The sequence below is a fragment of the Dryobates pubescens genome, chromosome Z (assembly GCF_014839835.1).
Source record: "Dryobates pubescens isolate bDryPub1 chromosome Z, bDryPub1.pri, whole genome shotgun sequence".
Taxonomy (NCBI): Eukaryota; Metazoa; Chordata; class Aves; order Piciformes; family Picidae; genus Dryobates; species Dryobates pubescens.
The window spans coordinates 43600556-43613686 of NC_071657.1; the positions used below are offsets into that span (position 1 = coordinate 43600556).

Consider the following 13131-nt stretch of genomic DNA (forward strand, 5'->3'; position numbering starts at 1 on the left):
GTGTACAGGGGCAGAATGACCTCCCTGTTCCTGCTGGCCACACTGTTCCTGATGCAGGCCAGGATGCCATTGGCCCTCTTGGCTGCCTGGGCACACTGCAGGCTCATGTTCAGCCTACCATCAACCAGCACCCCCAGGTCCCTCTCTGTTTAGCAGCTCTCCAGCCACTCTGACCCCAGCCTGTAGCACTGCATGGGGTTGCTGTGGCCAATGTGCAGAACCCGGCACTTAGATGTGTTAAATCTCATGCCGTTGGATTCTGCCCATCTGTCCAGCCTGTTGAGGTCCCTCAGAAGACAGTGGTTTGAACCTGAGCTTCTTTCCTCATAGAGAGGTACATAAACCAACAAAGCACAGGGAATGTTGAGAAGGATATTTCAGTTTGAAAAATAATGCTGATACTTTTCAGTATTCAGTGTCACTAAGGTTTTCAAAGAACATAAAAAAAAAAGGGAAACAGCTGTCTGGAGACAACAATGAGCTGAAGTTTTTTTGGTCATTTTGGAAGTAGAGCTTAAGCCTCTTAATTCTAGCCAGTGATCTAGCACCAGCCTCAGTGTTGTGAATCTAGACCCCCAGCACTATTTTCCTTTCCATCTGAGGATATTTATCACGTGTGATTCAGTATCTGTTAGAATTAAAGGTTTTTCAGAATACAAACTATAACATAAAAAATCACAGAGATTCTTTCCAGAGCCCATCTCAAATTGGCTTTTGGAAATTATTTCCATACACTGTGCACATGACTTTTACCCTGCAAAATCAGAGGACATTTTATTTACTCATCTGCATTATCCATATCAACTGCTTAGTGTTTTTGTTTGTTGTTTGTGGAGGTCCCAGAAGTAACTTCTTTAATTTAACAAAGCAAGTATATCTATACTGGGTTTTCATAAGGTAGATTGTCTATATGCTAACAATATAAGCATTTCCAGAAAATCAAGGCTCCATTAAGTAAATGAGGACATATGCAACTGCTGTGAGGTATGAAATATTGCATCTTTTAAAAATAGGATTTTGAATAATGGGAGGTATTTTATGCTGTAATTCAAGTTCATAGACAGATTTAAATGTGCTGCAGCTGGATTTTATGTTTTTTTTGTTAACATGTATTTGGTTTTCAATGAGAACTCAGCATAAGTATGGCATATCTGATGCTAGCTATTGAAAAAAAATAATCAATCTGCATAGTCAAGGTCAAATTCACAACCAGCATAATTTGTTATAATTTTTCTGACTTCATTGTGTTGCTTCTTTTTATTTCATCTGAGAATCCGGTCTAACTTTGTGTAAAAATTAGGTCTACGTCTGAAATGCTTAGTATAGAATCTAAGTAGATATGCTTTTGATGACAGATTTATAACTGATTTTCTCTACATTTTTTTTCCAGGTTTGTTAAAGAACTACTGGAAAGGAAAGTAAGTAGAGTTCTCCTTTGCATTCACTTTTGTATTCGGAAGATGCTATGTGAATGTATGAAATAGTTAATTCCACTGACAAACTCTGATGGTTTAGTGACAAATCAACAAATACACACATCCTTCTGTGTAGGAGAAAGATACCATCAATCTGAAAAATGTTCTGCCATGTTGTTGAGAAATGAACTTGTACCAGTGTAAATTTAGTTTTGTGTGGTCGGAGCACAGCAGTCATGTTCTCTGTATATCCTCTAGTGACTTTAAAATATTCTGCTTCCTAGAAAGGACAATTCTATGTTAGAGAAAGGGGGAAGTCAGTTAATCACTCTGTGATATATAAATAGGCTAGCAGTACAGTTACTAACCTATTACAAAATTAGTATTTTGGGTCAGCACATATCTTCAAGTGTGGTTCTAAAGAACACCCCTGATGTAAAGATAGAAGTTTACACTCTAATATTACAAGTTGGGATACTTCCCTTCTCAGCCTTTTGTTTTCAATGCAACAAAGTATTCAAGAACAGATGTCTAGAGTTTAATGCCTAAATCATATATACTAGTAGAGTCAAATCGGCTAATCTGCAGAAGTCCTGAAACACTTGTATGTGGGAGATGGTATTAGAAATGGCAAATCAGGTTGTTATACACTGTCTCCTACCGGTGTCACATGCACAATTATGGCCAGTGGCTGAAGGCAGAGTTGCGATGCCATTATCTGTTTTTAATGAAAAAGTTAATCCAGAAGTGCAAGGTGCACAAGTTTTCTACTGTGCAGCATATCTGGTGCTATTGTTAATCTTCTTGTCTAGAAAGGATAGAAACAATTCGTCGCCATCAGACGTGAAGAGATTTAACAACAAAAAAGCTTTGATGTTGTGAAGGCACCGTATGACCAGAATTATGCCTCAAATACTGTAAAACTTGCCCCAGCATGTTTGGCCACATTCGCCCTTCTGCCCTCCTTTCTGGAAGGGGTACTCAGCCCAGAGCTGAGGGGCACAAAGACCAGATGGCACAAACAACCCCACTTATCTTCTAAGCGGTAAACAACATGCGCCTACTGCATGGGATACTCGTGCTACTGCCAAGTAAGGGCTAATTCTAGTTTCACGCTCTCCATAGGCTAAAGCTGTGTGTACAGGATTGCCCATTGGCCAAATCCAGCCTCGAGAAACTTAGAAGGATTACCCCAAGTTGTAAACAAGTCGCTCTCTCTTTGCCCGAGATTTGTAAACTCGCCGCTCTTTGTGCTTAAGCCTTTGCTATTAAGCCCCTTGCTATTGCTTCTATCAAGCTCCGCTCCCAAGCATACTAGTGGCTTCTGCAATACGGAGAGAAGCCAGCAACCCAGGAAGGGCAGATGAGCCTGTTTGCCCGGAAATCTGCAAAAGAGAGTCCATCGCTGGACGCTCCGACCGCCAGCGTCATATTTGCCAGTGTGAGAAAGCCGCCATCTCTTAAAGAGGACTTGCACCCCCGAGAGTAAGACTGCCCAGTTGTCGGGGAGGACTAACCTGAATCTCGGCAGTCCAAACATCTGCCACAGCCATAAAGCTGACAGCGAGCCACAGAGTCTATGCCATCTCGTAAAAGCAGGAATAACGCCCAGCCGCATCCTGCGTGACCTTCTCACGCAGAGAGAGAAAGGGAGCTGCCCACTTCGCCTGTAAACGACAGGGTAAATCAAAGTCGGGACTACTCGCGAGAGAGTTCCGCCAGCTCCTTGGAGCCAAGCAAGGTGAAACTGCCGCCACTCTGCCCCGGCCCGCCGCACCAGCCTAACCCCAAAGCGCCCGGCCCGGCCCATCGCAGAGCGTCGTAGGCGACTGCACCCGTCCAGAGGAACAGTCGCCCCCCCCCTCAGGGCCGCTCCCCCAGGACCACCCCGCCGGCCCGCCTCCGTGGGACTGCTCCTCCGGCCCGCCAGCACAAACCTGTCCAGGGAAGCAGCGCCGGCCCTGCAAGCCCCGAGCTTCCGTCGGGGAGCAGCCCCGCGGCGGCCACACTACTCCGCCCCCTCCGCTCTCAAGCAGTAGCTCCTGGAGGGACCGCCGCCTCGAGGAAGCCACCCGAGCCCTGCAAGGGAATTTGCCGACTGGCAAGAGTCTGCGTTTTTCCCGCCCCCCTGCCGCCGCGGGAGGAGAAAGCGGCCCCCACCGCCGCTGTCCAGAGAGAAGCCCCTCCGTGGGCCCACCAGCAGCCTCAGCCCGGGGAGCTCCTCGCCGGAAAGGACCAGCCCCGGACCCACCCTGGGAACAAGCCAGACGGGCAGCACCCAGCTAACCGTAGCCTAGCAACTAACTTCGCTACAAACGAAATACACAGTGTATCTTTCACGTGTTCTTCATTAGCTAACATGCAATTTAAAGCCCGCGCCTAGCCAGGTGACATTTCTGGTTTAAGCCTCTGACATTGTAACACTTTCCTGTATAGAGTTGAGTCGCGAGGGTCCTGTCAAGTTGCCCTCTAGTGGACAACTGCTGGAATTGCAGCTTCATTCTGTAATTGAAATTAATTCTGTAAATATTCTAATTGGGTTCAAATTGTACATACGAAACCAGTTATGGAATATGTCTCACAATCGTGTACTAGGATGTGTCTATGAAGTAGTGATTATTTGGTTATTATTTTTTAATTTTAATTTAAAATTTCTGTATTTAATATTGTCATATAATAAATTAATAAGCTCTTCATCACATTTGGTTTTATGGAACTATTCAATTTTTCATCATTACATCTTTGATATTCATAAAAGCAGGACTCAGAAATGTCTTGCCATTCAACTGACTTGTTTCTTAAAATTTATCAAATATGGAAAAGCATCCAGTGCTTCTCCTGAAGTCTTGTAAAATCTCAGTCAATTGATGAAAGAGTTAAAATGAAAATAATTTAATAACATTCATGAAAACTGTTTTAAGAAAAAAACATCAATTCTCAATTTCTGTAGTGAAATTTCTAGTAAAAATAAGGAAATTGCTATACACTTTTAAGTTAGCAAGGATGCAGTAAATAATAAGCAATGGAGAAAAAATGTGATTGCTGTGTAAATGCTTGTCTTAATTATCATTACTGATATATAGATGTAGGATGCCAATCACATCTTTTTAATATTTTCAGTATCCAAGGGTGCAGCCTGTAATAACTCCCCGCTTTGGCCCTTCCTGCACAGAGGATTTGCTGTGTGCACTTGGCAATTTAGCGCAAGCTCGTGATCTCCATGTGCAGGTAAGCTCTGAGGCCTCTCTATAGAATTTAAACAGTTTGGAAAGATACCGTGCAGACCAGGGAGTTTTCAGAATTTCAGCAAAACACTCAGATCATATTCTTACCTTGGAGCCTGTCATTTACATTCCTCTGAAATTACTAGTGGTACTCAGCAAGAACAGTGACCTGCACAGGAAATGAGAAAGCTCACAGCTGGTAGGATGGACAACTCTGCAAGTCCCAGTCACTAGAAGACTGGTACCCAGTATCATAGGTTCCAGCAACCTTGCATTGCTAAAGGTTGCTCTCAGTGCAAGGTTGTTATGTTTGTCTCTCTGCCTTCTGCTTCTCTACAGAGCAGATTTCAGTAGATACAATAATTAATCCTCTTTGTATCTTATTTAACATGGTTAACATAGCTGTAGGATTTCCAGTGTGCTGAAATTTCTATGTTAAAAAAAAAAGATGTATTTTATATCTTCTAGGTCTGTTGAAACTTGGGGATGTTTCTCTTTCAGTTACAGTACTCTCAGCATATATTGCTTTAAAGCTATCCTATGTTAGTTTTTTATTCTTCTCATTATAAAGTGAGAATTTAGAAAATAAATGATCCAATGTGAGCACAGGAGGACCAAATTTTTATCAGAGACCAGTAATTAATCAGTCTGCCTGAAGATATATCGAGAAGCTACCTGTATTAGAATAGAATAGAATTAACCAGATTGGAAAAGACCTTTGAGATCACCATGTCCAACCTATCACCCAACACCATCTGTTGCCATATGTTGCCCTGACCCCAGAGTCTGCTCTGTGGTATGCTGGCCCTTTTACCTCACAGTAATATGTATTATTTTATTGATTATTTTAACATTTGTCAAATACCAAGTGGGACATTATATCAGCAAACTATGGGAGTGGACCATCCAGGAACATAATTATTATTTTTTTTTTAAATCACTTTTAAAGGAACAAATGGAGCTACTGTTTTGGATCCCAAGGACCTCTTGGAAGAAAAGGGACCTGAGGACTAGATCTAATTACAGGCTTTACAAATACTCATTTCTGTCATTATATGTTTAGCACTAGTAGGCATCTCAGAAGGCTATAATGTCAGGTTTAATGGTATTTAAAACACTCTTTGCTGTATATTTTCATATTGCAGAGTCACATAAGTGAGAATGAAGAGGAACTCAAACTTGTGGAGAACATATTTCCTGCCTACCAAAATTACACTGAGTTGTATGATAAAAACAAGCTGCTAACCAGCAAGGTAAATACACAACAACTTCCGCAATATAGCTTAGATTTTTCTATGTAGAGATTGTGATGGTTAACTACTTACCTGAAAAGTTTGTGTTTTGTCAAGGTCAGTGACATTTTGTAGAAAGTACTGATTTTACATTATCTGTTGCACTAGTGTTGTTCGAGCTATTGAAACAAGCCCACATTTTTCCTAAGTATGTTTGGGGAGATGAACAATAGAATTATTTTATGATCCCTGGTCCATTTTCTGAGGGCTCCAAAGAGAATTGGAGCAGTGGACTCAGAAGGAGAGTAGGTAAAGCTGTGACTGTAGGAGATGGTAATTCTTGGGCAGTTCTGCACTACCTTTATACTGAAATGTTCGTTCTTTCTGGTTTTGCCTGAAGATTTGTTCTGGCAGTTTCCAACAGAAAAGCAGGTTATCCTCTAGTCTTCTATGTATGAACCTCACATACAGACAGGAATGCTTTACTGTTTTGACTGTCCAAAACCACTCTCATGTCATTAGCTGATTTCACCACGTACTGAGAGGCACTGTGACCTGAAAAGTTGAAATTCACCAAAGTTTTATGATTGCAAGATAAATCCAGGCACATATCAGTATAGGTTGGAATCCCAGGCACACAGCACATTTTTTTAGATAGTGGAGAGCCTATGTAAGAGTGAATATTAACAGCCTAATTACAGTTGGAGTGCTTAAACATCAATTAAATATACTTAAAATTTTAGGAGACAATTTTCAGAGGCAAAAAGGGCAGCATGGAATTCTTTGGGGAATGAGGTATTGAACTGCAATTTCTGTCTTCAAAAATGTACCCCAGTAAACAATGTATTTACAGTCCTTTAAGACATTAATATGGATTACTTAAGCAGGTGCACAGTTTTAATGTTTGTTCACTTTCACAGTCATATGTAGGCTGATTTGCTATGTCAGTGTACTAAAGACAATATTAGCACTACAAAAATCATAGGACTGAATTCTGTCACAATTTTACAGGCACAGAACTGAAAATGGTCATTGAAAATCAGGGTTTCCAATACTTTTTAGAGCCAGCTTCTGGTTATTTAAGGAAGTATTCTATTAAACAACAAAACTGTAGACATTCACCCTATCAGAACCACCAAAACTTAAGTACCAAAATAATATTAATATTTTAAACATACATTTTTCAGAACTGTGGCTGACATTTATTTATTTTTAAAAAGATAATGGTCAGCAGAGATATGGTTCAGCATCCAGCATGTGTGTATCCTTACAAGAAGTGGCTATTCTCAGTTACATTTGATCCTGATAAGTAGAGATGGCGAGAGTATATTACTATTAGGAGATGCTAAGTGGAAACAATCCCTGTGCCATTCTCATTTTTAACAGCAGATTGTAAGCTCTTGCACTTACATTTGAGTAGGCTTTTGGCATATGAGGTAACTTTTGTTAGATTTGCCTGGGAATAATTGTCATATGTCCTATTGTGGTGGTTTGAGCCTTAGCTGGGAGTTAAAAGCCCAGATAGGGGAAAGGCTGAGAATCTCTCCCCCACTTCCCCTTCTCCCCACAAAACAGAGAGGGGGAAAGAAAAGGTTAAGGAGCAAATCCACTAAACAATAATCTGGAGTCGGCTTGGAAGTAGAGAGGTGAAGAATTTTCTTTAAACAGTATATATATATATATATATATATATAACAATAACAGGAAAGGTTCACAAGGGGCAAGGAACAAGGATGGATGGGAAAGGGGACAAGAAAGAATAATACAAAACCAGTCCTTCTCTGAGGAGGTGTGGAGGCAGCAGGGAGAAGGATCAGGTCCGGCCACGTGGCTGAGGAGCAGGAGGGCAAATGCAGCAGCTCTCATCCAGCAGAGGCAGGAGCCAAAAAGAGACCCAACAGCTATGATGTCCTGCTTTTTATACCCTAGCTGGGCAGGGAGGGGGGAGTGGAACAGACTCAGCTTCCTAGGGGAAAACGCCCTGCAGGGGAGGGTAAAGTACCCGCAAGCCCTCCACCCAGCTTTGTTTTCAGGAAAAGGCGCTAACCCATCACACCTATGAATTGATCCTCTACATCTGTGTTTTCTGTATACTGCTTGTGAATTTATTTTCAAAATCAGCTAGGCAGGGCAAGAAAGAAAGGTCATTAATAAACTGCATAACAAACCAGATTATTTTTATTGAGGAATATTCCAGATACATGTATATCTACTTAGTGCAATCCTGTAGAGAGACAATGAGAAACCTGCAAAGAGTGCATTCGTCCTCGATTGTATCTGATACACTCCTAGTCTCAGTACTTAATCTCTGTGTTAGCTACGAAATATAAATGACAAGGTTACTAGTAGTGCCAGGCCAACTAGGAAGTTCTTGCTTTTGTTCCTTGAAGCTCTTAGGTCACAGCAGTCACAGCACAAATAAGCAGTCTCTCTTCTCACACTACTAAATTAAAAAAAAAAACAAACAAAAAAACAGAGATAATGATGTGTTTGGCATATTGAAGTTAATGAGAATTTTTTCCCTGGGGACTTCAAGAGCTTCATTCAAGAAGTGCAGTAATTTCCCTTGATGTTAGCAGAAGTCCTGGCTACTAAAAGCAGTGCAGCAAAAATCACAGACACTGAAATAAATGCAACATTGTGTAAACTGGTAATTCTGGTTTTCTTTAGACAGTGATGGCTCATGCTTGTTACCTTTCTGAAGAAGAGCTGAAACTATTTAGTCTTCGTGGAGCTGCAATTTCACATTGCCCCAATTCTAATTTTTCGTAAGTTCGAAAGAAAGAAAAAGAGCAGCATACAATTCAAGCTATTGTTCCCATAACACCCTGAGTTCAGCCTACCCTTGCAAAGTTTTGTGCATGATACCCCATCCCACAAGAAGTGACATACTGGATTGAGCATGACCGTTTATGCTCCTCTTCAGTGTGGTATGTTCTGGACTGACTTGTGATCTTTAGTTTTTGAAAAAACTTTTTTCTTTGGACTGTTCTGTCAATGGCAGATGCAAACCATCTCTCTTCCCCACAACATATACATATCTTTTGGGGAAATGGGAGTAGGATATATAGTCTGCTTTCCATTAAGCAGAAATGAGAAACTGTATGGTATCCATCCAGAATAAGCTACTAAAAGTTAACAGTATTTTTTTTTTCTGTAACATAATTGATATCTTTCTTTTGTGATGACTTACTGGAGCTCATGAATTGACCTCTCACCTCCTGGAATATACTTTACATCATATTTGGAGTATTTTACATGTATACCGAGAGCTTGATTTCAGCAGATACCTATAAAACTGGGATTTTTTAAATTATAAAAACTGGCTTTATTTTTAGTGATCAAAACCTCATCTTTTAGATGTATGAATGCAAATGCTTCATCCCAGTTCAATAAACCAAAGTTATTGCACACATTTTGAGTGTCTTTGTCATCAAACAACTTTTCAGCCCTATGCTTCCTAAATTTTCTTCGTATCATGCATTTCTCCTTCCAATACAGGTTGCGCAGTGGTGTCTTAAATGTGCAAAAGGTCCTGCAACACAATGTGAAGCTTGGCCTAGGCACAGGTTAGTAGTTTGCTATGAACACAATTATTTGGGGAAACCATTGAGAGATACAAAAACATGGCTATTTCTTCATATTTGAAAGTCACCATGTCCTCTAAGTTATGGACCTGTTTTTTTTCCCCTACTACTCATGAGTAATGAAGTCTAGAATACTGAAAACTAGAGCTGGTCTGAAAGCACTTAAAAAGAAAACCAAAATTAATAAAGAATGTTTTGATCCTGTGTGAGACTAAACAGGTTTTGAACATTTTTTCAGGGTTCTGATGGTCTGTTATGTTCTGTTTACCTGACTTTGTGTGCAAGAGCTCCTTCATTAGGAGCTGTGCATTCAGAAACAGTGCTTACCAGTAAAACTTTTTGTTTACCACATCAGCCACTTTTCAATATTTAACTGGAGCTCATAGAAATTTAACAGAGAATTATTCCCAAAACTTGCTTCTAAGAGTCTGTTCCTTTCTAGATGTTGCTGGTGGATATTCAGCTTCAATGCTTGATGCTATCAGGAAAACGATGATGGCATCTAGTAGCCTTCAGATCAATAAAATGAATGAAACAGGACTAACCCTTGAGGAAGCTTTTCGACTAGCCACTCTAGGAGGAAGCCAAGGTAAGAAGAAATTTATTTAGGGTGCACACAGAGAATTACAGCTCATTGATATTATGTCTCCCTGTGTTTAAGAAGTGGCTGAATTCACAGAATTTCTTGTGCCAGACTGAAATATAAAATGATATCTCATGAGCAGAGATACCCTTCGGTCTATCATATTCATACTAGGTTCATCACGGAAGACTGTTGATAGTGATGTTGAGAGTTTCATAACAGAATCTTAATGATTTTTCAGAGTTGCAAATTTTCTTTGCCGAGATTCTCAGATTTCTTAATCATTAGTGCTTTTATGTTTATCAAACCAATCAGAAAGACCTACAGAATCACAGAATTGTTAGGGTTTGAAGGGACCTCAAGGATCATCCAGTTCCAACCTGCCTGACATGGGCAGGGACATTTTCCACTAAATCAGGTTGCCCAGAGCCACATCCAGCCTGGCCTTAAAAACTTACAGGGATGGGGCCTCCACCACCCAGGCAACCTGTTCCAGTGTCTCACCACCCTCATGGTAGAATAGAATAGAATAGAATAGAATAGAATAGAATAGAATAGAATAGGTTGGAAGAGACCGTCGAGATCATCGTGTCCAACCTATCATCCAACACCAAATAATCAACTAAACCATGCAACGAAGCACCCTATCAAGTCTCCTCCTAAACGCCTCCAATGATGGTGACTCCACCACCTCCCTGGGCAGCCCATTCCAATGGGCAATCACTCTATCTGTGTAGAATTTCTTCCTAACCTCCAGCCTAAACCTCCCCTGGCGCAGCTTCAGACTTTGTCCTCTTGTTCTGGAATTGGTTGCTTGGGAGAAGAGACAAAACCCCACCTGGCTGCAACCTCCCTTCAGGTAGTTGTAGAGAGCAATAAGGTCACCCCTGAGCCTACTCTTCTCCAGGCTAAGCAACCCCAGCTCCCTCAGTCTCTCCTCATACGGCTTGTGTTCCAAACCCCTCACCAACTTGGTTGCCCTTCTCTGGACATGTTCCAGCAAGTCAACATCTTTCCTACACTGAGGGGCCCAGAACTGGACATAGGACTCAAGGTGGGGCCTAACCAGTGCTGAGTCCAGAGGCACAATGACCTCCCTGCTCCTGCTGGCCACACTGTTCCTGATGCAGGCCAGGATGCCACTGGCCCTCTTGGCCACCTGGGCACACTGCTGGCTCATGTTCAGCCTACCATTGACCAGTACCCCCAGGCCCCTCTCTGCCTGGCCACTCTCCAGCCACTCTGACCCCAGCCTGTAGCAGTGCATGGGGTTGCTGTGGCCAATGTGCAAAACCCAGCACTTGAATGTGTTAAATCTCATGCCATTGGACTCTGCCCATCTGTCCAGCCTGTCGAGGTCCCTCTGCAGAGCCTCTCTACCCTCCAGATCAACTCCTGCCCCCAGCTTGGTGTCGTCCACAAATTTACTGATGATGGACTCAATGCCCTCATCCACATCATCAGTAAAGATTTTAAAGAGCATGGGGCCCAGCACTGATCCCTGGGACACACCACTAGTGACTGGCCACCAGCTGGATGTGGTACCATTCACCACCACTCTCTGGGCTCGGTTGTCCAGCCAGTTCCTAACCCAATGCAGTGTGCTCCCATCCAAGCCATGAGCTGACAGCTTGGACAGGAGTTTGCTCTGGGGGACAGTGTCAAAGGCCTTGCTGAACTCCAGGTAAACTACACCCACAGCCTTCCCCACATCCACCAGGCAGGTCACCTGATCATAGAAGGAGATCAGGTTGTTCAGGTAGGACCTGCCCTTCCTAAATGCATGCTGGCTGCATCTGATCCCTTGGCCATCCTGTAAGTGGTGTGTGATTGCACTCAAGATGACCTGTTCCATAATCTTGCCTGGCACTGAGGTCAGGCTGACAGGCCTATAATTCCCTGGCTCATCCATGTTGCCGAGCTTCCAGTCTTCTGGGACCTCTCCACTGAGCCAGGACTGCTGAAAAATGATGGAGAGCAGCCCGGCCAGCTCATCTGCCAGCTCTCTCAGCACCCTAGGATGGATCTAATCTTAATCTACCCTCCTATAGCTTCAATCCATTTCCCTTAGACCTGTCACTACCCAACACCCTAGAAAGTCCCTCACCAGCTTTCTTGTAGGCCCCCTTCAGATACTGGAAGACCACCATAATGTCTCCTTGGAGCCTTCTCTTCTCCATACTGAACAATCCCAACTCTCTCAGGAGCTCTAGCCCTCTGATCATCCTTGTGGCCCTTCTCTGGATACATTCCAGCCTGTCCATATCTTTCTGGTAATGGGGGTTCCAGAACTGACACAGTACTCCTGGTGGCATCTCATGAGAGTGGTGTAGATGGGAAGAATCACCTCTCTCGATGTGCTGGCTATGCTTCTCTTGATGCAGCCCAGGATGTGATTTGCTTTCTAGGCTGCAAGTGCATACTTGTGGCTCATATTGAGCTTCTCATCCACCAGCACCCCCAAGGCCTTTTCTTCAGGGCCACTCTCAAGCCAGTCACTGCCCAACCTATATTCGTGCCTGGGATTGCCCCAACCCAGATGCAGGAACCCTGCACTTGGTCTTGTTGAACCTCATGCGATTGGCTTGTGCCCACCTCTCCAGCCTGTCAAGGTCCCTCTGGATGGCCCCCCTTCCCTCCACTGTGTCTGCTGCACCACACAGCTTGGTGTTGTCAGCAGACCTGCTGAGGGTGCACTCAATGCCACTGTCCATGTGGCCAACAGAGATGTTAAACAAGACTGGTCCTGGTACTGATCCCTGAGGGACTCCACTTGTCACTGGCCTCCACTTGGACATGGACCCATTGACAGCCACTCTTTGGGTGTGGCCATCAAGCCAGTTCTTTATCCACTGAATGGCCCATCCATCAAACCCATACTGTACCAGCCTGGAGATCAGGATGTCATGTGGGACAGTGTTGAAGGCTTTGCTCAGGTCCAGGTAAATGGTGTTGATTGCTCTCCCCATGTCTATTGATACTGTGACCTTGTCATAGAAGGCCACCAGGTTTGGCAGGCATGATTTGTCCTTGGTGAAGCCATGCTGATTGTACCAAATCACCTCTTCTGCTTCAGCAGTATTTCCAGGA

At 43.0% G+C, this 13131-nt stretch overlaps 1 protein-coding gene across 1 annotated transcript in view; it reads left to right on the forward strand.

Moving 5' to 3' along the window:
* GDA (guanine deaminase) overlaps window positions 1-13131 on the forward strand; it is a 38782-nt gene that overhangs the window by 14984 nt on the left and 10667 nt on the right. The window contains exons 6-11 of the mRNA XM_054178814.1: window positions 1391-1418; window positions 4536-4643; window positions 5785-5892; window positions 8542-8639; window positions 9373-9440; window positions 9901-10047. Coding sequence (XP_054034789.1) covers window positions 1391-1418; window positions 4536-4643; window positions 5785-5892; window positions 8542-8639; window positions 9373-9440; window positions 9901-10047 — 557 coding nt within the window. The remainder of the gene's footprint in view (window positions 1-1390; window positions 1419-4535; window positions 4644-5784; window positions 5893-8541; window positions 8640-9372; window positions 9441-9900; window positions 10048-13131) is intronic.